Source organism: Lissotriton vulgaris, unplaced genomic scaffold, assembly GCF_964263255.1.
Source record: "Lissotriton vulgaris unplaced genomic scaffold, aLisVul1.2 SCAFFOLD_228, whole genome shotgun sequence".
In the NCBI taxonomy this organism is placed as follows: Eukaryota; Metazoa; Chordata; class Amphibia; order Caudata; family Salamandridae; genus Lissotriton; species Lissotriton vulgaris.
Genome location: NW_028252959.1, coordinates 895163 through 923114, shown reverse-complemented (window position 1 = coordinate 923114; position 27952 = coordinate 895163). Strand labels below are relative to the sequence as shown.

The 27952-nt window shown below is 45.1% G+C and overlaps 1 protein-coding gene across 2 annotated transcripts in view; it reads right to left on the bottom strand.

The window, feature by feature from the left end:
- The window catches only part of LOC147661202 (serine/threonine-protein kinase Nek1-like), a 1124062-nt gene that overhangs the window by 828559 nt on the left and 267551 nt on the right, over positions 1-27952 (bottom strand). For both annotated transcript variants that reach the window (XM_086951243.1, XM_086951242.1), the window contains exons 9-10: positions 12952-13018; positions 11183-11340 (exon numbers count right to left, since the gene is read on the bottom strand). In XM_086951243.1, the coding sequence (XP_086807369.1) occupies positions 11183-11340; positions 12952-13018 (225 nt within the window). The remainder of the gene's footprint in view (positions 1-11182; positions 11341-12951; positions 13019-27952) is intronic.

The following is a 27952-nucleotide window of genomic DNA, read 5'->3' as shown; positions in this document are numbered from 1 at the left end:
TGATAAAAATGCAGATAAGATCATTGTATGCACAGAAATGCACTTGAACAGTGTGACGCGCTAATACCAATATTATTATAAATAGGGAGGGACCAACTGCAGAACACCACATAACAAAGAACTATCATAAATGTGTGTGATCAAAGCTAAGAATAAGGCTAAGCAATATTAATTCCACAAATGACAAGGTCACAAAAGTGTGGATGTTGATAAAGGTTGGGGTACAGTCCATGTTAGGAGGTGGACCATGTCTCCTAGTGGACACCCCTGAATCACCTACTCAATCCGGTCATATTTTTCCCCAGTGGCAAAATATGATAAAATGGTGGAAGTAAAACGGACTCTCAGGAGATCCAAATATTGAGCATCTTGTTGAGGACTAAGGCAGCAGTACCCATAAAACTGAAGTACTGCTAGGTACCATCATCCAACAAGATAGGAGGTGCTAAATAAGAGATAGTGCTAACTCTAATTTTAGCTTAAAGGTGATAGCTGAAGAAGAGCAGGACACAAGGCTGATTGAATCTCCACCCAGGGGCACTGGAGCTTTAGTAGTTGAACCAAAGATGAAAGTCCATAAGCACAACCCAGAGTGACGGAGCAGTGCACCACCCCCATATCACTCTGTATATTTACAGAAGAGTTCAACATCCTTACCTTGAGAGGGTGCTTCAGGCCTGTAATAGTGAAATGAGGGTGCTATGTAGGATTGGACACAAGTGCCTACTGGAAAAAGTAAGCAAACACATCTGGGACTATATAAACAGCAGATAATATGTAAGTGTCAACAGAGCACTCCTGGCCACTGGTCCCGTCCATAAGCAAAAAATGAATATTTCAAGAAAATGAAAAGAGCAAATGTCTAACACCAAACATTCCACATGAACTGTAGACAACTAACAGTCTAAGTCTCATGAAAAGAAATCCTGTTGCACAAGTTACTTACCTTCAATAACTATATATCTGTAAGAAACAGTAGTTAGTATTAGATTCCTTACCTTAGAATATCCCCAGGCGTCAGACTGGATTCGGAAAATTTTGCGTAGCAGTACCCCTGCGCGTCGGTAGGCGTCGTCTGCTGCTTCGCGTCCGTCGTCAGCGTCGTTGGCGCCAGGATGACGTCGTCGGAGTACTTAGACGCCGCCCTCGGGCGCTGACGTCAGTTCTTATACATAGCTTTTCCGCGCCAGAAACGCAGAGCCCTGATGAAAACCAACTCTGGCGCCATGAAACTAGGGCCCTGAAAGGGGATGACAACCCTAGATATCGGTTCGCAGAACGGGGAGGATGGGTGGGGCGGTAATGAATCTAATACTAACCACTGTTTCTTACAGATATAGCGTTACTGAAGGTAAGTAACTTGTGCATCTAAAAGAAACAGGTTAGTATTAGATTCCTTAACTTAGAATAGATACCCCAGCAATACCAACCCCGGAGTTGGGTCTGCAAACCAAGGATCACACCAGAAAGTCCTGGAGAACCGAACGGCCAAAGAAGCCATCTTTCCGGACTTGGCTGTCCAGGCAGTAGTGTCTTGCAAATGTGTGCAGCGAGGCCCACATAGCTGCCTGATAGATGTCCTGCAAGGGGACTCCCCGACCCAGGGCAGTAGTAGCCGCTATGGCCCGAGTGGAATGGGCCCTCAGCCCAACAGGAGGCTCCTTTTTAGCTAAAGATTGGCATACCTTAATGCACAACACGACCCACCGAGAGATGGTCCGCTTATGCACCGCCCGACCTTTCTTAGCGCCCACGTAACCAACAAAGAGTTGTCCACCCGGAACTGGCGTGTGCGATCCAAATAGAATGAGAGCGCATGTTTTGGGTCCAGACGGCGGAGCCTCTCTTCCTCTTTCGAGGGATGCGGAGGCGGAAAGAAGGTGGGCAAGGTGATGGACTGCCCGATGTGGAAGGCTGTGACTACCTTGGGCAGGAAAGAGGGTCACGTCCTCAACACAACTTTGTCCGATGGACAGAAAGGAAAGGAGGTTTAAAGGAAAGAGCCTGGAGCTCACTCACTCTCCTGGCAGAGGTGATGGCAACCAGGAATGCAGTCTTGAGAGTAAGGAGACGAAGAGGACAGTTATGAAGTGGCTCGAAAGGAACACACATCAAGTAAGTCAAAACAAGGTTCAAGTCCCACTGAGGCATCACGAAAGGAACAGGAGGAAACATATGAGTGATGCCCTTCAAAAACCTATTTACAACTGGGGACTTGAACAAAGAGGGCTGATCAGGGAGCCTTAAGAAGGCAGAAATGGCAGAGAGGTAGCCCTTGATAGTGCCCAGAGCAGAGCCCTGCAAGCGCAGGTCCGGAGAAAGTGGTACGTACCCTTTAGTCAATTTTTGACTAAACTTTTTGATCTGCTTTTTGAGTCGACCGACTCCGATGGTGCCGGTAGGGATGCCCGGCTTCAAACCCTGCGTCGACTGCAGCCGACTGATGTCGGTTACCAACCCCCATCGCCGGTGCCTTCATTGCCTGGGGCCCGACCACGACGACAAGTCGTGCCCAGACTGGCAGGCCTTGACGTCGAAGGCTAGGCAGGAGCGGTCCCGCAAGCGCCTCGAGCTCCGGCAGTCAGCCCCGCGCCGTTCAAGGTCCCGGGCAGGAAGGAGGTCAAGGGAACGGTCGCGGGGCCAGAGTGGTCATAGCTCCGCGAGTCAACATCATTCCTCGGGCTCCAAGTCCTCAGGTAAGAGGCACAAGAAGTCGAAGCGGCGACATCGCTCTTCTGACTCCCCGACGCTCGCGCAACGTGGCCGGGGTTCAGGCGGCTCCGCAGGAGCCGCAGGCTTAGCGGCCTGCTACATAACCGCCGGTCCCTCGGCAGAACGCGACGCCGGAGGAGATCGCGGCCTTCCTCATGGCCATGAGGTGGCTTGCTCCACTGTCTGGTTCCGCGGTGCCTTCATGCCCAGCGGCCCCGACTGGGTCCCCAAGCGGGCCGGGTGCTTCGGCCCCGGTGCCGTCGGGTGCTTTCGCCCTGGCGCCGTCGGGGACTTCGGTCCCGGCGCCGCAGGGCCACGACGGAGTTACACCTTATTTGTGCCCCACTGTATTGTCAAATTACCAGGGTCTGCACAGCCACAGCCTTTGGATTGAGTTTGCGGCGGTGGTACGTCACTGTGGAGCACCTTGCCTCCCAAGGCCGCTCGTGCCGCACTGCTCACATGCCTGGATGTGCTGTTCTCCTGACATGAGCTGCTTCATATCGGGGCAGTACAGCCAATCCTTCTCATCGCCGCTGCACAGAGGATAGAAGTCCTACAGGATAGTACTACATTATTTCACTGTTGGACTTGAAAACTGGGCTTCTCATGCTGCTGTGTAGTACTAAACCTCTTGACACATGCAAGTAGGTCCACCTTCACAATGAATTTGGTCTCCTACACTGGCACTCCATATGGGTCGACTATGCTCAAAAGCGACTGGAGTGCCATTGCGCCTGCCTGTTGCTTATGGTCCGGTGACTGGCACGGTGGACCCTCCAAACCGCTCCGACGACCCTGTGGCCCTTGATGACAAATTGGATATGGTATTGGTGGCTATTGAAAATACTAGAATCTCACTGGAATATAAAATTGGCACTGTCGTAGCAGACCTTACTCTTTTACATGCTGATCATTGGAACTAGTTATATATACGGGTAGACCCAATGATACTGGGACATGGGTGATAGGCAGTACAGTAGGGGATCGTCCCAGTAAACAATACTTTGCCACAAAACACATAAAACATATTTTGTATATTCACAAAGGTGTAGAAAAACAATGTAAAGAAATGGAAGATTAAGCAATGTTATTTATTCACACCGTCCTGTTCTCAAATGCATATGATACAGAGTTAAAATTCACACAAAGTGCCCGGAGAGACAGGGAAAAGAAGAGATCATAGAAAAGGTGATTTTCGTGAGGATAAATTGATGTGAGAAAAAGGTAATTGTGCAAACAATTAATTTGTAGTTATCAACAAAGGTTCTAGGCTTGATTATTTCGCCATTAATACACTATTGTTTACATGACTTATCCTAGCCAAGCCTGAAAATGAGAAAAAACAGTAGAGCAATCTCTGTTTATGACTGGCTCAGAAAGAAGTGTTGACGTTTCGACCCGAGTATATTGTAGGTTTACTGGCACCTTACGAGGGGGTCTTCCTCAGCACTGTGAAGGGGGAGTGGGCACCTAGGATTAAAGGGAAACAATATTTAAAGTGAGAGCCTCAACGGGAAGGGAACATTAAAAACAATAAACAAGGGGCTAGATGCTCCCTAGAATTTACCGTGGTAGCCCCGCATGGAAGGCTATGTTAGGGCAAGAGTGCAGGCCAGTCGGATCCAATAGACAAAGAGCAGAAAAACTGCATCTGCAAAAGTAAGGTGTAGTTTCAAACACCGGTCCCTCAACTTGTTACACAGGGATCTGAGGTTTAACAGCAGAAATGCGATAAATAGAACAGGGACACTCACGCTCATTGGAAAAACTCGAGCTTGTCCCAGTCACACTGGTCAAGAAGTCCTGCCTATGTACATCAGCTATGAACTTTTTCAGCACAAATCTGTGGACCAGAAGGGGAAAATTCAAAAACCGATACATACAGGGACCACGTACTATTCTTACAAAAACATTAACCACTACCTCACACATGCCTATTAATGAGGGTGGATTACCTGCTGTTTCTCCAGAATACTACGCACGCAAGGGCACAGAATCTGTAGAGAGAGGGCAAACAGACAAGGGCACAAAAGTAATTATTTAATGCCCAAAGTCGCCTAGAACGTTAGAGAACTGGCCAAGCGTGGCCTAGATCGTGAATGACTCTACGCTCCTTGGTGATGTGGAAGCGTGTCCCAAAATGTCAGGGCCGGGCGGTGCTCAGTCTGGAGCAGAAAGATCAGAATGCCGAGCATTAACTCGTGTTAGGACAAGACACAGTTATTCAAAAAGCAAAGTGGGAGTGCATCCGTCGGAGAGGCTTACAGCTACTCACCGGCTGTAGTCTGTGGCAGGATGGAGGGAAACGAGCAAACACCCCGTCTTCCTTAAGTAGGCGTGCTCATTGTCAAATGCGCCAGGATGACATGCCGGTTGCAGTCGCTAGATGCTGGTCTAGCCGCATCACCGTGTTACACACCGTTCTGATAGGCGGTAGCTGTGTCAGCAATGTATAGGCCCGCAAGCCAGCGGGCTACCCATTGAAGTTGGGAGGCCAAATAGTACTGTTCAAAGTTAAGTACTGCCAGGCCTCCCTTGTTCTTAGACAAATAAAGCTTCTACAATGCCACCCAACAACCCATGTTGTGCCAAATTTGTTCCCATATGAGTTTTTCCAGTAAACTAAAGAAGGGTTTCTGCACATTAAGAGGGATGTTAGCAAGCTCTAAGTATAAACTGAATTTTGCAACTGCGTAATCAGACACTGCTGTTAGTCCACTTATCAGTGAATACTCTCTCTGCTGTTAGTCCACTTATCAGTGAATACTCTCTGTAGCACTATGTGTTATAACCTCAAAGAGTGTCAATGTATGTCTTGTGCTGCTGTGGATGTAAGAGACAATGTAGATCTACAAAATCCATAATGTTTGTGTTAAAAAAAGTGTGTTGTTATCAAAATAATATAATAATTGGAGTAGCATAATCAATTTTGTAAGAGAAATGCCCCCGCGACAGAGAGTGGGAGTGACTGCCAGAATCCCATTTCTGCTCGCAACAAGGTCACAGCTCATGTGAGGTTGCCTTCAAATAAGTCAGCAGATGTGTGCTAAATGCGGATACCCAGGTATCTAATTGCAGTGGGTTGCCAGGTCAGACGATTGTCATTAATGAAGATAGCAAGGTCAGACATCAATGGGCTAAATGGGAAGAGACAAGTTTAGTCCAGTTGACCTTAAACCCTGACAATACTGCAAATCTGTTAAATGTCAAAGCCACCATGTCGGAATCCCAATGATATCCCGAAGATACTAGAGAAGGACATCTACATACAGTGATCGAATGCAGACCCACTCCCAGTGGGAACCCCCAGTTCTGGCCAGAAGCACAAAGACCCAGCACAAGCATCTCTATAGCCAATGAGAAGGGCAAGGGAGAGAGGGGGGACCCTTAGTGAGTGCCCCTACAGGATCGGAAATAAGAGAGTTCATCTTTTATCCTGGCCAGTGGGAAGGTATAAAGAAGTTTAATCAGCTGAAAAAATAGAGTTCCTAGGCCATAATGTGGCAGTGCCTCAAAGAGACAATTTCTACTCCAGGGAATGAAATGCTTTCTTTAGATCCATCACCATGCAGCCCGACTGGGGCCAAGAGCAGGGAGCATACTTCAGGATCCGAAGAATCCCGGCAGTTTTTGTGATGTGTACGGGCCAGGACAAACCCATTAAGGTCTGGATATACCAGTGAATGTACCAGCGGTGCTAGGCGATTGGCAAGTACTTTGGCCTGGATCTTGTAATCAGTATTTAAAGGGGCCAATGGTCTGTAAGAGCCCAAATCAGTTTAGGGAGAGATATAAGCAATGCCTCACGTAGCATGGGTGGTAAGCAGGAGGCCAAGAGGGTTTCGTCATAAAGTGCCCGCAGATTGGGGGCTAAAAGTGGGGCATATACCTTGTAAAATTCAGTAGGAACACCATCAGGCCCAAGAGTCTTGCCACTAGCAAAGGCACAGATGGCATCTTGAATCTCAAATAGAGTGAGCGGCCTATCAAGTTCCACTCTCTGTTCTTGTGTTTCCAGAGGAAAGGAGACACCCGACAAGAAAGAGTCTACACCTTCAATCATTGCAGTCATAGCAGATTGATACAGAAGAGAATAATATTGTGTCAGCTCTGCATGTATATCAGTTTGTGTGAGTAGTAGAACCCCAGTGGCCGCTCATAGTTCCATAATTGGATGACGAGCCTGCTCTTGGCGAAAAAGCCATGCCAGCAGACCCTGATCTATCCATCTCAGCATGTGTCCTAGCCAAGTTAGCTGCGTATTTGAGACAGTGAAGTCTTTCCAATAACGTAGTGTGTTCTCACTGCGCAAGCACAAAGTGAACCCAGTAGGCAGGGGTCTGCAATGTACGGGTCTCATGACTCAACAAATCAAGCTCCACCTTAGTGATTACCTTATCTAACTGGCGGCACATGTTCCCGTGGTGTCTATACATTTTCCCTTTTGCATCTTTGAAGTTTTCATACTCAGTTTGTTGGGACGGTGCTGTGTTAGTGTTGACGTCAAAGTACTCAGTGATTGTGGTACGTAGAAATTTATGAAAAGGGGGTTTTTCCAGTGTCATCAACTGCAGACACCACATGGGAATGCGTGAAGGTTGCAATTCTCAGACGAAATGCAACAACTGGGTATTATGATCAGAATAATCAATGTAAGTGTTATGTGGGAGAATGTCAGGGGAACCGACGAGGCGGTCAATGCAGACATGTAAATCATGTGGATAAGAATGAAAGGAATAGGATCTGGCAGTGGCGTTGAGTTTGTGCCATATGTCTGATACACACCAGATTCCTAGCCAGTCAGAATCTGGATATTGGATGTCCCGGACTTGCTTGCCTTCTTCCACCTATTCAACACCTGTACAACAACATTGACACCTAGCCCATGACTACTCAGAGTAGCTTATTGATCCTACAACCTGGGGCTTTTTATTACTAACACCCTATGCACCGGCGCTTCCGTTGCTTGGTACCCCGTGCAGAGGCCAAATCACATCACAGCTGGTATTATCTTCCTGGCATGAGGCGGAGATACATGCACCAGGTGACCTGTACTGAGATGGTTCTCTCATCCCATTAGTGTCCTTCAATGATAATGAAGGATTGCCAATTTCTTCTGCAAAATTATTTGATTGGAGTGCTTGGCAACATATGGGGGGATAGGCAGCAAGAACACCACATGCCGCCCACTATACAATATCTCCATGGCATGGGTTAGGGGAAACACTTGATATTTTGGTTGGCTGACTCTTTGCGAACCCACACAGCGGTACCGCTCACTCCTTTGCAGCGCCAATTGGGAGATAGACCTATGTCGCCCCTGCCCGGATAACGAGTGGATTTCCATTTTGGAAATGTCCTGTCCGGGCTCCGCGAAACGCCTGCTTTCACCTCATTCAATACTACCTTACACATCAGAAAATCAATCTTTAATTCATGCGCACAGACCCCACTTGTCTCCTCTGTTTCCCTGATGCTGATATATTACACTTACACTTTGAGATCCTGTCCATCACTTCACCAGTACTGGCACAGCGTTACTTCCTATATGGTACACTGTACGGGGCGCCCTTCTTTACACACCTAGGAGATCTGTATATTGAGTTTACGCTGCTGCGATCAGCAACTGCGCAGACGACCTCGCTCCACTGAATACCCACCCCGCCAGACCCGGAACCAAGAAAGCATCCTGGTTCACCGACGAACTCAAGAGCTCCAAGAAGAACTGCCGGGCCCTCGAGAAAGTCTGGTGCAGAGACCCAACTACAGACAACATGACCACCCTCAAGCTCGCCACTCGAAAACATCACCAACTGATCCATGCCACCAAGAAAACCGCATTCAAGGCACGACTGGACAACAAAGCCCACAACATCAAGGAACTCTTCAACATCGTCAAAGAGCTCTCGAACCCTAGCGCCGGAAACAACGACATCACTCCCTCGCAAAACCTCTGCAACTCGCTCGCCTCGTTCTTCCACAGCAAGATCGCAGACATACACAACAGTTTCAGCACACAGCCGACGCACCCTACGACCGTACCAACGCCCCCCACCACCACCCTCCGCGCCTGGACCCCGGTCAACACCGAAGACACCATCCGCACGATGAACTCCATCCACTCCGGATCTCCAACAGACCCCTGCCCTCACCACGTCTTCAACAAGGCCGACTCCGTCATCGCACCCCATCTACGGGACATCATCAACGCCTCCTTCGACACTGCCACCTTCCCAGAGAGCTGGAAGCACGCCGAACTCAGCGCCCTACTGAAGAAACCATCAGCAGACCCCACCGACCTCAAAAACTACCGCCCCATCTCTCTTCTTCCTTTTCCTGCCAAAGTCATCGAGAAGACCGTCGACAGACAGCTGGCCGCCTTCCTCGAGATGAATGTATCCCTCGACCACTCGCAGTCCGGCTTCTGGGCCAACCACAGCACCGAGACCGCACTCATCGCAGCCACAGACGACACCCGAACCCTGCTCGACAACGCGGAAACAGCGGCCCTCATCCTCCTGGACTTCTCCGCGGCGTTCGACACGGTCTGCCACCGCACCCTAGTGCAGCGCATCAACAACATCGGAATCCAGGAGAAGGCACTGGAATGGATCATCTCCTTCCTCGCCGGAAGAACACAGAGAGTCCGCCTCCTCCCGTTCAGATCAGAGGCCACCGAAGTCATCTGCGGCGTACCACAAGGATCATCACTCAGCCCCACGCTGTTCAACATCTACATGAGCCCCCTTGCAGCCATCGCACGCCAACACAACCTCAACATCATCTCCTACGCCGACAACACCCAGCTGATCCTCTCCCTCACCAACGACCCCGCCAACGCCAGAACCAACCTACACGAAGGGATGAAAGACGTAGCCGAGTGGATGATGAACAGCCGCCTGAAACTGAACTCAGATAAGACGAAAGTCCTCATCCTGGGATCTTCGCCCTCCGCCTGGGACGACTCCTGGTGGCCCCCTGCCCTGGGCAGCGCACCAAAACCAACAGACCACGCATGCAACCTGGGCTTCATCCTGGACTCCTCCCTCTCCATGACCAGACAAGTCAACGCCGTCTCCTCGTCATGCTTCAACATCCTACGCATGCTACGTAAGATCTTCCGGTGGATCCCCACCGAAACCAGGAAGACGGTCACCCAGGCCCTCGTCACTAGCCGACTGGACTACGGCAACTCCCTCTACGCCGGAACCACAGCAAAACTCCAGAAAAGACTCCAGCGCATTCAGAACGCCTCAGCACGCCTCATCCTGGACATGCCCCGACACAGCCTCATCTCCGTACACCTGAGAAACCTGCACTGGCTCCCCCATCAGCAAGAGAATCAAGTTCCGACTCCTCACCCACGCACACAAAGCTCTCCACAACCAAGGCCCAGGATACCTCAACGACCGCCTGACCTTCTACACTCCCACCCGCCAGCTCCGATCAACCAGCCACGCCCTCGCTGCCGTCCCCCGCATCCGAAAAGCCACAACGGGAGGAAGATCCTTCTCCTACCTGGCTGCCAAGACGTGGAACTCCCTCCCCATCCACCTCGGCCTGACCCAAGATCACCTCGCCTTCAGGAAGCAACTCAAGACCTGGCTGTTCGAGCAGTACGGACCCCCCTCCCCCAAGCGCCTTGAGACCCTCCGGGTGAGTAGCGCGCTATACAAATGCTTTGATTGATTGATTGATAAAAAGCATAAAGCCTCTGACAGATTCCTCGACCTAGGTCATTTGCTTGCTGAGCATCTCATTACATGCAAATGGAAGTCCCCTACCCCTCCTTTGCTTACTGATTGGGAGCACTCCATGAATACTTGGGCTCAGGCGTAAAGTGTTGCCCTTCACAAGGCGGACACACTGGAACTACGGAAATACCCCCCTGGTGACCCATTGGGATACCATCTTAGCGGACTTCCAAACTGCTCTTCAACTACTGGTGGATTCCCCTATTTGATCTTTAGAGTCTGTTGCAATACTAGTTTCCACTCTACCCGTATATGGCGCTTTCCCCTACTTGCCCCACATCTCGCTTATTTGTGATGAAGTAATGCTGTTGGCATTGCTATACATGCACAGTATGCTTAAAAACTGAAAATCTTAAACAGATTTGAACAAAAAAAATTAGCACCACCTTGAAACTTCAGCAGGTATGGAGGGTGAGCAATCAAAATTTGCTAATTTCATGTAAGTGCCTGGTAGGCATTGTCTCTGGCCACTGAAGAGAACTTGGATCCACTGGAGATCCAGTCAAGCTCTGCATTCTCAAAAGTTATATTTCAAGAAGTTAAATAGTCCTACACAAATGAATTACACAAAGAAAGAAAAAAGTGCCCATATAAGTTGTATTGCTTCTATAGGAATAATGGAGACAACATCTATAGAAAAAACACTCTTTGAAGAACAGCATTTTCATATAAAATTTTCAGGATTAAGTAATGTGTTGCCATCATTCCCTCACCTGTCTGTGTTTTATTAATGGCTTCTTATCATGCAGCTTTTTAGCAGCATCGCTTGATTTCTTTAAAGTTAAAGGCACTCCATATTTTGCAGCTGGTTTTGTGATTTTCTGAGCAGGTGCAGCAGAAGCCAAGACTTGTCCCTGAGCTGGTCGTTTTGCTATTCAAGACAAAAAACATACAGGTAGATTTAAGTCGGATCACCACGTGTGCCTCATAGGGTTCAACAAATTCGAAAGCCAAATGACACGATAGACAAGAGATTATTTTACTTTGGTCATTATGTGCTGGGGGATTTTCACTTCACTGGAACCGAGGAAACAATGAAAACTGTCAGAACAATCTGAGTTATGGAAGAGCTCAATACTTTTGTCATGTAGTTCCTATTAATCTGTAGGATCTGCACATTGTTTGGACAACATAAACTAGGGGCTTGGTGCCAAGACTGATTCCGGACACCCCGAAAGGATATGTTGGCCTATAGACCACATAGCTCACAGTGCCACCGTAAGCCTCCTAACCTACCAAGGAGCAAATGGTTTCTGGCAACCAATGAACATGACAACCCTGACCCCTCAGGGATTGTGGAAACAGTACAGAACCTTTCTCTCAGTCACTCGTGCTCCCTTATTCTCAGAGAAGTATCCAGAGAATACCCAGTGAGAAATGTTCAATATATTTATTGAACCAACGTTTGATACATGTGCTGCAAGGATTACTAGACAGAAGCAGATAAAAGTGATTACAAGCACCAAAAGCGTGAATAGTAGATACAGTTCTACCATGGTTCTAACATAATGTGTGTTTGCTGGCATATGAAACAAGGCAGCAATCGAAAGGTACTCCTACCATGAGAACCCTACTCCAAGTGTGCCTAGAGTGTGTAGGTGTAAAGCAAAGAATCCCCCCTAGGGATGATCCAACCCCATTACCTGATGGGATAGAATAAAGGACCCCGTCTTGGTCACGAACTGGGCACCGCTCACGAGATGTCAGATGGCTGCTAGGCGAGTTCTCAGCATGCAAGGACTTCTGGTGTCAGCTGGAGTGCCTCCTCTGCTAATCTATTGGGTTGCTCATCTTTTATAATAGAAAGTAGCCTTGCGATGTGCGTATAGATTAGTGATGTTATGGATGTGTAGATAGCCCTGTCGCCCCAGGGATGAAGATAGATATTACATTTTTACATAGTGCGAAAAGAAACCTTGTACATGATGTTTAGGGCATTGTGATAATGTTGTGCGAAGCTTTATGTGTAAACAAGTTTAGTTTCAGGGAAAGTAATCCAACATTGTCGAGCTCGCAAATATGTACAATTGGTTACTGCTGAAAAGTAGAATAATGTAAGATATAAGCTGCTTCGCTACTTGGGCCTAACTTGGGAATAACACACTTTGTCACAGGATCAAAAAATCAGTTCAGCTACTTTATAGTTGCCAAGGACAGGATCAAATTTGGGCTTAGTGCAGGTCTATTAAATGCTAATCTTAATTTGATCTCATAGTTCTTCCTTTCACTATTGGACACTCCGTGCAACCTCTTATTCATACAGAACCCTGCTTTCTCCCTTTGCAACCGTTTTCCTGTATATCCGGATCTACTTCTTTCCCCTTTCAGTTTTTGGTGCACTTGCTCTAGGTAAATGGCTGATGAGTAACAATAAGTACCGTTCCACAAACATGAGGGACAGTGGCCCCACCGGCAACCACCGGCTCAAATTATATACGAAATATAGATGTTGTAACTTTTAACTAAATATGCATAAGTTTACCTGACACCGGAGTTGCAACCTTGGGTTGATTGAGAAGTGCTGCATGACCAAATTCTTCGGCAATAAGCTAAAGTAAAAGAGAAAAGGCAAGGTTTGCTAAACTCTCCTTAAATGGCTTTAATTTGTTTGATTGTGGAGTGGAGCGCAGCCATCTGTTACAAGAGCCATAGAAAACAAAGCTCACAGGAAGAAAAGGTCATGTCACACACGATAAATAAAACACAAGAAATGCAAAGAATTAAAAAAGGAAAAAGGCCTGTATTTTCCTCTTTACAATTACATCTCCTGTTAAGCCAGGAATCTTAATTTCACAAATGTTCTTTTATAGATCATTAGCCTTTCCCGATGAAAATACTGCAAAAAGGTTGCTAAAATAACAACCTAAAGGATTACAGAGCATATTTATCCACGGCTACAGGTGCTACAAATGCATTATGTTACTTACCTTGTAAGCATCTGTTCATCACATGTATTGCTGTATATTCACATGATCTGAATACTACCCTTAGGCTCAGACTGTTTCAACTTGTTTCGCGTCACGAGGTATCGATTACTCATTTTCTAGGTGTGAACGTGCAAAGGCAAAAACTCCATTGTTACATTCTTTTCCACACAGCAGGTGAAAGTAGATATGGAGTAGTGAGTATACAGTATAGTGAATATGCTTGTTATGTACATATGACAGAGAATTTAAAGGTTTAAGACAACTGTAGTAAACACTGGTTTCAGGGGAGGTGGATGGCCTACATGAATCTTCAGCACTACATGCGACAACCAGATGCTTACAGAGTGAGTAATATAATCCATTCATATCATTTGTAGCTGCAGATCTGTCTCGACTGTGAAGCAATACTCCCCAATGCATTGGATAGCCAATGGATGATGCAGAGGTCTGAAACAAAGCCCTTAGGACAATTTGATCAACTAACTTGTTCCCTTGCAATAATATTCACACAATAATGTTTTGTGATGGTGTGTGGGGATGACCATGTAGCAGCTTTATAAACATCAACTATGTGTATGTTTCCAGGGAAAGCCACAATGGCACACTGTTTGTGGGTTGAATGAGGTCGGGGGACAGGTAGGGTTATTTGGACTTAGAGATAGGAGGTTTGGATGCATCTGACAAACCACCAGGCTATACCTACCTTTCACATAGAGCAACCTTTGCAAGCTTGAGTAAAAGGCATGAAAAGCAGTTATGGGTTATGTAAGAGCTTGGCCCTATCTATTTAGTACCTAAGAGCACGCTTGATGTCAACTGGGTAAAGCGCTCTCACAGCTACCTGGTTAGGTTGAGGGATGAAGACCATAAGCTCTACCGTTAGGCTAAGGTGAAAAGATTAGGTAAACTTTAGTAGGAATTTAGGGTTAGTTCTAGTGACAACCCTGTCATTGTGGATATGGAAGGAAGGCTCTTGTAGAGTAAAAACCTGTAACTCACTAATATGTGTAAGGGATGTAATGGTAACTAGAAAGGTGACCTTCCAGGAGAGGAATTGTAAAGAGCAAGTGTGTAGTAGTTTGAAAGGAGGGCCCATTAGTATAGTGAGGACAATATTGAGGTTCCAGACTGGTGCTGGTGGGACCCTGGTTGGGATGACGTGTTTAAGGCCTTCCATGAAGGCTTTAATGACAGGGATGTTGAAAAGTGAGGAGTGTGGCCTGCACTGCCTAAATGAAGCAATGGCTGCTAGATTTAGCCACAAGGAGGAGTATGCTAGTCCTGACTTTTGTAGAAGTAAGAGGTAGCAAAATATGTGTCTTGGATCATTGACATAAGAGTGTCAGTCAGTTTGAGGGACACTAGTGGACAAACCTCTTCCACTTAGCAGCATAACAGGTGCTTGTGGTGAGCACCTTTCAATATGTTCCTGCACTCTTGAGGTTGGTTAAGATAGTCAAACTATAGGACCTCATCAGCCAAATCAATAGGTTGAGCTGCCTGGGGTCAAGGTAACACTCTTGGTTCTGTGTAAGAGGTCCACACTGTTGAGGAGCTTCTTATGTAGCATAAGGGACATTTCCAAAGGGGTTAGGAACCATGGTTGCCTTGCCCACATGGGAGCCACCATGATGAGGGTGAGGGATGTTTGGATGAATTGATAAGGGATTTTCATACAAACATTTCCTCCTTCACACTTCTACCGTAGGTAGTAAGAAAACTACAGAAAAGACCATTGCCCATGGCCCGGAAGGTGTGGAAACCTGAAGGTTTAGGCATTATGAGGTTCCGCATGTGGCAAAGAGGTCTATGTCGGGGACACCACACTGATGAAGGTATGGCAGCAGAACTTGTAAGTGGAGTTCCCACTCATTGAACTTTTGCTGCATACTGCTGAGCAGGTCTGCAAAGCAGTTGTTTACCCCCTCAAGGTACTCTGATAGGAGATGCACTCAAAGATGGTTCGCCTAAAGACAAATGCACCAGTGCTGACAGATGCAGAGAGTGAGTGCCATCTTGCATGTGATAATAGAACATGGTGGTCATGTTGCCTGTTCGCACCAGGACAACTTTGTCTTGAATATCTTGGAGAAAAGCTTTGCGTGCCAGCTTTATGACCCAAGACTTCAGATTGTTTATGTGGAGAATACACTAACAAAGTGGCCCACTACAGGCCCTGAACGGTCATGTCCCCGAGATGCACCTGTGGTGAGGGCCACCCGGGGAGTAGGGATGCCGAAGGACATGACCAGCAACAGGTTTTTCCTGTACCACCAATGCAGAGAGAGACAGTTGCTGATCCTTATCAACACTAGATCTCCCCAGTGACCCTCCACTAGTGACCACTGTGCCAAGAGGCGTTCTTGGAGTGGAGGCATATGGAGCCTTTGGGTGAGGGACTATGTCCATACAGGAGGTCATCATACCTAGGAAACACATTAGTATTTGAACTGTGAGATGACAAAGTTGCTGAAAAAGAGGCAGTAATTGCTGGAATGCCACAAACTTTTGATCACTAGGGTAGGCTTTGGCAATGACTTCGTTTTAGACCGACCATAGGCAGGGTTGGATCTGAAAAGGCTGGTAGTGGGACTAGGGGGCATTGGCAGTGAACACAAAGTTGTGGAACTGGGAGATGGCGGCTTGGGTGTGAGCTAGGCTGTCATTTTGCTTGCACTCCTGATCAGTCAGTCGTCTAGCTAGGGGAAGACACAAGTTTCCCCCATCTGATGTGGGCGGTTACCACAGTTAGGTCTTTGGTGAGGCACCTTGGGACCATTGTGACTTCAAAGAGCAAAACTTGGAATTACTATTACTGGCGTTTACCGTGAAGCAGAAGTAGCGCTGATGAGCCAGATGAATAGGTATGTGGAAGAAGGCTTTCTCCAGACCTAGTGAGGCCATAAAGTCGCCTTACTGCAGCAGGGGGATGACATCCTGTAATGTGACTGTTTGGTATTGCTCAGAGAGGATGTATCTGTTGATACCTGGAGATTGAGGACTGTCCTGGGGGAATTGTCCTCCTTGAGGAAGCACAGGAAGTAGACCTTGTTGGGGAGCACTGGCCATAGGGATCTTTTGAGAATAAGGGCATGAACTTATTTCTGTAATAGGACAAAGTGTTCTGGGCTGAGAAGTGGGTGTGGGTTGGGATGTTTGGTGGGGCTAGGCAAGATCGAGGCGGAAGCAGTGATCAATAATAGAAAAGACTAAATGGTCTGCAGTGATTTCATAACAGCAGGGGAAACAGTTGTTGTAATCTACCCCCCCCCCCCCCACCTCCGATAGTTGTGGAGTGATAAGGAGGACACAAGTCAAGTTTGTGTTTGGAGGTAGAGACTCCCTTCGCGAGGAGGTGCTTCTACCTCAGTCATTGGAATTATTACCCTGGAAGGTTACCCATGTGTATCCCCTAGCTACCGGTTAGTGATAAGTCTGCTGCTGTTGTTAATAAGACTGTGTTGGGTTAGGGGAGGTAACTTTCAAACTGCCCCTTGCCTGCCGGTTCTGAAAGGACTTAAAGGGTATCCATGCTCTTTACAGTGTCTGTGTCCACTTTTTATTTTTCTAACAACTAATCAACCGGTGGGCAGATATGCACTCCTTCCAAGGGAAGGTTGATGAGGAGTTGTTGTACGTCCGCTTAACGCCAGAAATATGCAGCTAGGAAAGCCATCAGAGTATGACAGAAATGCTTACACCTTTGGCAGCCATATCAGCTGAGTCTAACGTACAGCATATGTTGGTGGTGGATATAGGTTTGCCCTCCTCTAAATTATCCTTCCATCACTCCATATACTTGTCAGAGAGACATTGCAGTAAGGCTCCCCTTTTCTCCAACGGAGCAATGTCGTATCATGACAAGAACGGGAATCACGAGGGATGCATAGTCGCCAAAGACTTAAGTTATTTTTATCCAAAAGCGTTGGTGAGCAACCCCCCGAGAAACGGAAAGCACAACTTCTGTTCTGACATATATCCCATGTTCAACATTGCCACCGCAAACCGCTTTTCTTCACTTATGGGGATGGAGGGGGTCGACTGACTCCCACATGGTAGCAATAGGACACAGGAGAACAGGGAGATCTCAGAACCTGGACTAGCTAGCTCACTGGATATGAATAGGGTGTGTCCGCCCATTGAACTTCGTTTACAGGGTCCTGCTTGTCCCTTAGTGGTAGCCAGCGCCATACCTTTGGGTAATATAGCTCCAGTTTTTTGTCCTAGTCAAGGGGTTCAGAGGAGTTGTAGTTCCACTCTAAAACCAGTAGTTGAGGGGGGCCTCTTAGCTTTGGAATTTCCAGCCATGAGCACCACAGTGGAAGGTCGGGCTACTAACGCACCTACAACACAGCAAGTATATATAGGGAAAAAGGAGTGTAAGGAATTAAAACCCACTGCAGGGGATAATAAGATCATGATCCTATCATGGAACATCGCTGGACTACGATCCAAAAGAGGGGATAGAAACTGGGAGACTTTTTTCTCATCCCATCATATTATTGCCCTGCAGGAAACATGGGAAGGCAGAGAAGGCTACCATCTGGATGGCTACCAATCATTTAGCAAATTTGCTACACCAAATACGATGGGGATAGCTAGGGGGGGGCTCTTATTGTTATTTAATCTGAAATTACTGTATAAAGCAACACAAATAGCGACAAATTCTCAAAATATTTTAGCAGTAAGTTTGGAGGGTGATAATCTGCCAACCATCCTGGTGATTAATTTTTACAACTCTTTCACCCGATGTGATGAAGTGGACCATTTAAAAGCATTATCTGGGTTTTTGGATGATTATGATGAGCAGTATGATAAGTTTTATTATCCCCTAGTGCTTGGCGATTTTAACATACATGTTTGTCATTTGCATTGCTTAGAGAATATGGACCTTTAAAATGATCCATTTGGGAGTACTCATTTCGAGCATACAAAGAGTGGGTTGTTTCTAGAGAGTTTTTTAGCTGCACACCACCAGTTTGCCCCAGTGCAAGGGGAAACCCAGTGCCCTGTCCCAACGTTTATTGGGCAAGGCAAAAAATCCACTATTGATTATATTTTAGTGTCATGCCTTATGAGTAATTTAACAGGGTCTTTGTCCGTCACACAGACAGGACAAAGCGATCATAACCCACTCACGCTAGATATTGATATTAGGGCCCTTAAAAGTGAGACTGTGTCTGCAACTGTTACAAATTTAAAAATAGACCCCAAATGACAAGGCCGAAGATTAAGGTGGGAGATCATTACTCCTACTGATTTTTTGGAATGTTTGTATAGGAGCAACACCGAGGACCTGACTTTATGTTTAAGTGCAAGCTCAGATCCAAGGGATATCCTCTGCGCCTTTAATCGTATCATAGAACAGGTAGCAATCAACTTGACTGTGAAAAGTAAACCAAGGCCCAAGAAACTGGAAAATTGGTTTAACCAAGCCTGTACTGATACACATGGGGTGCTCCTAGAGTCATTAAAAGAGCCAGGTAAGGATCCCCAGAGGATCGCTGAGGCAAGAAGGGCCTATAAGAAGGCCATTAAACGTAGGAAAACTGAGCTAAATGACTTGGCCTGGGAGGAACTCTCCAAGGTGAGTGTCCTGAAAAGTAGCACTCAATTTTGGAGAGTGATTAATAGCCCGTTGTTTAGAGAGTCAGAAAATAAAAATAAGGATTGTTTTATCCCAGCAGAAAAGTGGGTGGAGCACTTTGGCGTACTCTATTCAGATATAAACAATCCATCATCCATGTCTCAAGGCGACTTTGAGAAGGTAGGGAAAATTAATTTTACGAATGTAGAAGTTTTGGAAGCCATTGAGTCCACGGCCCAGGGGAAAGCCCCAGGTGCGGACGGGGTTCCGGTAGACCTTTATAGGGCAGATCCCCATTATTGGGCAAAGATTTTAACTTCTGTTTTTAATGCAGCCACTGAAGTGGGTCCTCCCGTTTCCTGGGCCAAGGCGGTCATTGTCCCAATATTTAAGAAGGGTTCAAGGGAGGACCCGGCCTGTTATCGGCCGATTTCCCTCTTGGACTCAGCGGCAAAAATAATGGGAAAAGTTATACTTGAGAGGCTGACAAATTGGCTGGAAGAGAATGCAGTCATTTCCGACCTACACTACGAATTCAGAAAAGGGAGAGGCACTGTTGTTCAGTGCCTCAACTTACATCTTGTGATAGGGAAATACACGGTCGCAAGGCAGGGGGACATACATCTAGCTTTTATGGATTTGTCCACTGCCTTCGACCTTGTAAACCGCCAACAACTTTGGACTTCCCTGTTTAACATTGGGCTGGACCCCGCACTGATATCCTTTCTAGCTGACATCCACGAGAACACTAGTGCAGCCGTCCGCTATAATGAAAATGGGAGCCTGACTGACGCCTGGCCAGTGAAGCGATGGGTAAGACAGGGCTGCATCCTGGCTCCCCTGCTATTTACTCTTTATATAAATAAGCTGGGTGATGCCTTTATTTCTGCATGTAAGGATATCCCGAGAGTGGGTCAAAAAAAGATTCCTGCTCTACTTTACGCAGATGACACTGTGTTAGTGGCTAGGACAACAAGAGGGTTACAAGTTCTTTTAGATTGTTTTATTAATTTTATGGACTCACTGGACTTGAAAACTAATTTTAAAAAGTCACATGCCATGTCATTAGGCAGCGGACAGGCAAAAAAGGCATCTTTCTTCTGCAAAGGGCAGGCACTCACTAAAGTTCCTACCTTCCCATACCTGGGCTTTGTATTTGATGACAGAAGGTCATGGGTGATGCAACGAGCTTTGAAGAAAAACACACTAGCGAGGGCCGCTGGGACCCTGCTGGGTTTTGCGAAACGGCTAGGTTGCAAACCACTACCGGCACTCATGAAAATTTACAATGCCAAATGTGTGCCCATGGTGTCGTATGGGAGTGAGGTATGGGGCTACACTGAAGTGAGTGAGATTCAAACAGTAGAAAACATATTTTTTTGAAAACTGTTGTCGCTTCCCCAATCCGCAGCCACTTTTAACATACATGAAGACCTGGGGGCTGGCTACATTTCCGACCAGATTGTAGTGGCACCGATATTAGGGTGGTTAAGTATTTGGGCACAAAAAACTCCGAATCTAAACCAACTAATCATCCAAGATTGTTTGTCCCTAGATAGGGCCTTGGCGATACCCTGGATCCGCTATATTAAAACGCAAATGGATTCATTGGGTTGCCCTGAATTGTTTACCAAGCCTAAACCCTTAAGTAAAATCGCAATCAGGGCAGTTAAATCCCAATTCTTAAACAGGGCGATGTTACAAAGGGATGAAGATGAACTGGTTAAACCCTCGGTCAGAAACTTTGTTATGCTAAGCATAGGGAGAGGGATGCAGCCATACTTAACCTATATAAGCAACCCTTTTCACCGGTTTGTCTTATTAAGGTTTAAGCACAATATGTTACCATGGCTGCTATCCTTCCCTAGAGGGTTTGCGACAAGAGGGACATTGGGGCCGTGCCCATGTGACAATAACTCTGAGCAAAACGTGCTCCACATGATCTTCTTTTGTAAATTTTATGTATTACCACGTAAGAAATTCATCTTGCCATTGCTAAGAGGTTATAATTTAAAGCAGGTTAGACCAGCCCTGGTCTATCTACAAATGCTTGGGTCCACTGTGGTATGTTTTGGGGTCTCGAGTTATATCATCGGGGCGACGAGATGTATAAAGAAACTATCATTGCCTTAAATCGCCCGTCTCGCCCCCATTTGGTACGCTGGCCCCAGTATTTTTAAGAAATTTTATGCTGTGACGATTTTTAGATGAATTTTGGATTTTTAGTTAATCAATAATCTTTTGTGGGTGACAAACTTTTTAATCTTGTTCATGCCTTCGCCAAATGTAATGCACTTTTCACTTACATAATGTATTTAGATGTTTTGAATGTGATATGTTAATATGATTCTGAAATGTATACTATTGTACTTTGATGGTTTTAAACTTTTTAACCGAATAAAGTAAACTTTTGAATTTGACAAGAGGCCCATAGAATTGACATTTTGTCAGTGTGTGGTAGTGTCAACTGCCACCTTTTTGCTAGCCACATCAGTGTACTTACCTCTTTAGGAGAGGGAATGTCACCTATGGCTTGGGCTGCCGCTGTCTAATAGGAGGTAAAACCTAACAGGGAGCCGGGGAACATGCCTTCTAATGTATAGCAGGGATTAGATAGTGCAAACTTACATTTTTCCCCAATCCTGGATGTTATCACTTGGGATTTTACAGGCTACCTGAAGGTTTCTGGTGCAGACTTGAATTTTGCCTTTAGCATTAGGAGAAATTGGATGGAGCATTCGGTTCTTGACATTGAATCCACTAGGAGATCACACCTTCTGGTGTAATGTGCATGTCTACCCTGTGATAGGCAGCTGCATGCGGTTGTACGACGCTACAACGCTGGTAAATACATTGCATGCCTTTGCCTCGTATTTTTTAGCATGCATGATTTTACTGTAATTATGCATTTACATTGCATGTCAATACCTCACATTTTTTAGCATGCATGTTTTTACTGTAATTATGCATTTACATTGCATGCCAATATAACGCATTGTTTTTAGATTTAAAAACAATGTAAAAACAATGTATTTGTGGGGGGAGACCCTCCCCAACTTACCTTAAATACGTGGTATTGGCATGCAATGTAAATGCATAATCGCATAATCGCATAAAAATATGCGTGCTAAAAAAATCAGAGGCAAAGGCATGCAATGTATTTACCCGCTGTAAAGGCAGTTTCCACTGCATGCTGGGTCCAGGACCTGTCCAGTTGCTGCTGAAAAACCTTCTGCTGAAGGCTGAGAAGGTGTCGCAGAGTATGATGTCGTCCTCTGGGGAGAGGGACATGTTACAGACATGTGTGGAGTTCAGCCCAGGGGTACTCTGAGTGGTACAAAGGGGACCTCTCTGCGCCTCCTAATTCTCTGCAGTCAACAAGGAAGGCAATGGGGCCCGAATGGGTGATGTAGTAAATTGGACTACTGGTTGAGGGGGGTTAAACCCTACTCAAGCAGCAACCACAATCTCTGTCAGGGTGAAACACAAGCAAACAAAGCAAATTAATCTGTGCTTAACCCTCTGTAAGCTTGGCACAAAAGCAGTCAGGTTTAACTTAGAGGCAATGTGTAAAAGCATTATTTCAGGGCTTGTGATGAGTAATTCCTGTGTCAAGAAAACACTGCGCAGCAGCGGTTCTGCTCTCAGGACCACAGCTGGGCTGGCAGAGTAACTTCAGGCCAGCTTCCAAGGGTCCAGGACTGGGTTGGCACCACTTGCAGCATAGGACTCAACAGAGTGCAGGTTTCAAGGTGGTTGGAGCTTTTCTGTCTAGAGGCTCTGATCAGGAGGACAGCCAACTAGCCCTTGGAGTTACTCTGGTGGATATGGGTTCAGATGCAGGTCCAGTCCTTCTCATTCAGGCATTAGGGCAGCAACGTAGCAGTCTTGTACAGATCCAGAGTTGGTTCAGAGGGTCGAATTTTTATACTCCGGGCCCACTTGATTTCCACCCCTAGAGGTGTCTGGAATTTTTTGCTTCCCTGCCCTGGCCCCAGCTTGTCTGGGGTCACAAAGGACTAGTGTCAAAGCTTTTCTGAGTGTGCTCAGGGAAAGCCTTTGTGATGTGCAAGTGTGGTAGGTGACATCTTCTCCCCCCCTCATCAAGTCAGAGATGGACATTCTGTCAACACCTATTCCCCCTTTGTCTCTCTGTCTGGGTGCAATACACAAAGACCAACTACACCTAGTCACGTGAAGTAGGATCAGGCTGCTAGCTCCAAATGGCTAGGACAGGAAAATGGCAAATTTCTAAAAGTAGCATTTTTAGGATTACGACTTAAAAATCCAACGTTTATAATCACAATTCTTTAGACAACAAACGCAATATTCTTAACTGCTCCCAATTGAAAAATGTCACTAGTTAAATGTACTAGTTGACCCAATGCTTTCCTATTGGAGAGGCAGACTTTTCAGTAGGAAAAACAAATTAAGAGTTTTTCACTACCAGGACATGTAAAACTGAAAAGTACATGTCCAACTTTTTAAATATACTGCACTCTGCCCTCTGGGCTGTTTATGGCCGAATATATATATTAAATAGGAAGTGTTAGGCCTGGCAAAAGATTTATTTTGCCAGATCGAAATGGGAGTTGAAAACTGCACCCACAGGCGGCAATGGCAGGCCTGAGACAAGTTTAAAAAACAACTTAAGTGTGGCACAATTAGTTCTGCAGGCCCACCAGTAGCAATTCATTTACAGGCCCTAGGTACACATAGTACCAGTTTACTAGGGGCATAAAAGTAAATTTAATTAAATATGGCAATTGGGTATAAGTCAATGTTACCATGGATTAGGGATAGAGAACAAGCACTTTAACAGCTGTTAGCAATAGGAAAGTGTGTAGAGTCGGAAGGTCATGAAACACGAAGTCAGAAAAAACAGGAAGATTGAAGGCAAAAAGTAATGATCAGGAGAAGGATTAATAATGTTGTGTCAAGTTGACCATTGGGATGTTTCTGAAGGTCTACAAAAATGTTTCATATAGTTACAGGCCTTCTAGAGAAACAATATACAAATTAATACCTGGAAAAAAGCTTTTATCATTCATGCTGGAACATTTTTTAACCAAATATTAAAAGTTATGGACTTATAAACTTAAAGGGACAGGATACAGTGCACAAGTAAACTCATTCTATACCAATGGGCACTTAAAGGAAGGCTGTGCATAACTAAAACAAAGCAAACATGAGCACAAGATACTGAAACTAGAATTGGAAGCACTCCTTTCCAGAGTTCTCTGATTGTGCACTTTGTTAGATCCTGATCGGTGTAGGTGCTCACAGAGATTCATACTTTGAAACGAATGAGAAGAAAGATGAGTTAGCAGAGCGATCAAGGTGCGCAATCTAGAGATAGATATTAAAAAAAAACAGAATGCAGAGATTAATGTGGGCTAACGCTGTGGCGACAAAAATATATATGTGATACACATCCAAACTTGAGCTTGACTAACTGAATTACATTTACATCTAAATGAATTAAAGGAAACTATATATATTAAATAACATTATGTGCATAAGCAAAAAAACTCCTTTCATGGCAATACAGATACTCTTAGCACTTGCTTTTCTTCTTTCCTGACGGATTGATTTTTGTCTGCACCAGAAATCTAGACCACAAAATAAAGCTTTGGAAAAAGAGCATGGTAGCGTTTAAAGAATCTGAAGTCGTCCGTGCACCAGTCTCCTTCTGTACTCTAGTTCCATCATTTAATCTTGTGTGACTAAATGTCAACCAAGTTAGTACATGTTCTTGTCAACATGGGAAGTTACAGAACATTAAATATCTGACCAGACTAGTAAAGGGATGTGGTTGGGTGAGTATGAGGAAGAACAATGATTAAGAGTACCAGAATTTACTATGAATGTAATTTTACCATACTCTGTTGTCTAGCTGTCACTCCTTTACAGCTTGATGGGAAAATGATTTCATAGCATCAAACAAATAGAGGGTAAGGTAAGGTACAATTACTACATTCTTAAAGAAAACACACCAATTTAAAATACAGACCAATAATTTTAAAATTTCTAAAAGTCTAAAATAGTTTTCTTAAATAAACAAACACAATTTATAGACATTACATCAGACCGTCATCTTTCCAGGACTTTATATAAATAGTGTCAATTAATATTTATATAATTTATGTGTGAGATCATGAAAACAGTCCTACATTTTGTCCTCAATTATTTTAGACTTCCAGATTTCCTGTGGGCAACTCACAAGTATCCAACTTCTTTTTAACAAGTATTAAAAATGTAGTAAAATTGGCGTTCATTTTAATATCCGTTGGTCTAAAACAAACTACCATGGCATGTCTGCAAGTACGAACACCTCTGTCAATGAAGCAGTTTTTCAAATATCGTTTTCATATAGAGGGGAAGACAACAAATGCACAACCAGGTTTCAAATAACCATGCTGCACAGAGCTTCCATATACGACCAGCATTGTTTCTGGAAGATGCTTCCTGAAAGTAATACTTGTAGAAGGTATGGAAAGCAGCCCATATTGACAGCCACTGATGCAGCTTTTACACTGGTGGAAACAACAGGGCGTCTAAGTGGAGCATGAACTTTTAATTTATAGGATTTAAAAATGCAAGAGAGTATCCACCTCACAGAATAGAGGTCAGCTGTTTTACTTTCAGAGGTTGGGTCATGATAAATAATGAATAAAGCCCAGAGGGTTTTGCCTTTTCCTGGTAAAACATCAAAACTCTATATACATACGCACTGGGTAACATTTCTTCGAAAGAAGAAGTGTGGGGTCTGGAACCAAAAAAGGGAAACATTTGCAGGAATTTTGAAATTCTGTCATTAACTTTACAATAAAGAAAGAGCCACACCAAAAGGCAACGTTTTGCAAAATAAATGTGAGGATCTAATGAAGGAAAAGCTTGCGAGTCACCAATGGAAGAGGTCATTTCACCCAAAAAAGGACATTTTCCACATCATTAAATACTTGTCACAGGAGAACAAAGGCTCAAATTGCTTATGCAAGAGCAGGGCTAAAAAAAAAAAAAATATCAAGATTCTTCATCGAAAAATGAAAACAGAGAAGAAACCAGAGAAGAAGCCTCATTTGAAAAAGAGTATTACGTTATGCTGCACTGGATAAAGATTACTGCTTAGAGGAATCAATCTTAATATCTACAGCATCCAAGTAAGTAATAAAAGTGAAAATATTATTTAAACATGCCATAAAGGCTCCATAATGACAACACTTATGGATCTCCACTATCAAAGCTGTAAGTCTTTTAGGTACCTGAGTCAATGTAATGACAAGAGTGTGCAAGAGGTGGTGCCTCATCAGTAATCTGGAAGCCTCAAACTCATGGTGTTTGCACAGAGACGGAGGACTCCAGAGTATCAATGCCTCCTACTCCTATACATCTTAATTACCTTGTATAAGATTCTATATTATCAGTAGGTGCCTGAGCAGGGCTCATACAGCACAGTACTTATTGTTTCAGGAAGTAGTGGTCCCATGTATAATCAAGAGTTTGGCCTGTTACAAAAGTATGTGGACACCTGGACTCAAAGGCACCCCAAATTTGTGTGGCTGAGAGGAGCTTCAAGAGCAGTGTTGCACAGAGGAGAGCAGATTGATTGGAAAGCGGGTGAGATGCTAACAATCTGCTAGACAATGCCCTCAGCGAGGTGACTGTAATCAGAAAAGCCAACAACAGAGTGACAAGGACCTCAGGTGAGTGAGTATGAGAGTGTGTGCATGTGTGAGTGTTTGTGTGTATCTGTCTTTCCCCATCCCCCCTCATGCACTGCCCATGGCCCAAATGTAAAAAAAAAAAAGAAAATTCTTATGGAGTTTTTTTTTTAATTCCCCAATTCTCAAAAAAGCTGAGGAGCCATTGGGACGGGGCTCTCTGATCCTCGCATTGCTACAAAGGGAAAATTGCTCTGGAACAGGAACAAACGAGGTCCTCTTATGACATACCTGTAGACCTTTTCTGCAGGACAGATGGCTATGATGTGAATAAACTTCACAGAGGAGACCATGGACTGAAAGGTACAGGGGTCTAGAGAGAAAGAGGGATCTCCAGACTCACAGCTTCAACATCAAGAAAATGCTATCAAAGAACAATACATTTTCAAAGAGTGTGCCATTTTATTACTACTTCTGTTAGAAACAACAGTGAAGGTCCTGGACATTAAGGCAAGGGCTGTTAGAATGGGGTATTGAACGTCCTGATCTAATATGAGCCAAAAGACATGGAGACATTGCTGCTGGAATTCACAGAACAAAATGCTTTTCAAAGAGCACATTAAATATAACCTGGAGCTAACAAATTGGCCAGGATCCCTGCATGAGGCACGTAAAATACAATGGATGGTATGGTGCCTTTATTGATGACTCAGGCTCATCAATGCACATAGAGCAACTAATAAGGGTAGTGGCTAGTAGATAAATACTGTCCTTAGGTGACAGCAGAATTGATCTCTTCCTGGACTTAGGCAAGTTCACCTAGAAAGCAGGATCTCAAAAGGGGGAAAAAACAGAATGGTCTAGAGGCTTTCATGTGGAAGACTGAGAAATTACAGTTAGTCTACAACGAAGTCACCCGAACCTTTACTAAACACGAAGCAACAAGAAAATTCTAGTAAACGGTTTGATAATGGTTGGATCCATAGGGGTGCAAGCTTACTCAATACTCTCCTCGAGGACTACGTGTTAATGACATATGGTGTGTATTAGTTGAATGTTTGACTGCTTGAACCCATACAGTTGGAATGCAAGCTTTAATTAAGAGAGGGATTAGTTTCCCTGTGTCTAATTCCTTGATGCAGTTTTTTCATGCTATATCAAAGGGAATCTCCAAAGTAATTTGATTCCCATGCATTCGTCTCATTCTCCTTTAGCACCCTACATTTTCTAGGTCTGCATGTTGTGTTCTTTCCTGGGTTTGTGCAAACACTCCGCTTCTCTATATGAGAAAGATAGTTGATTAGG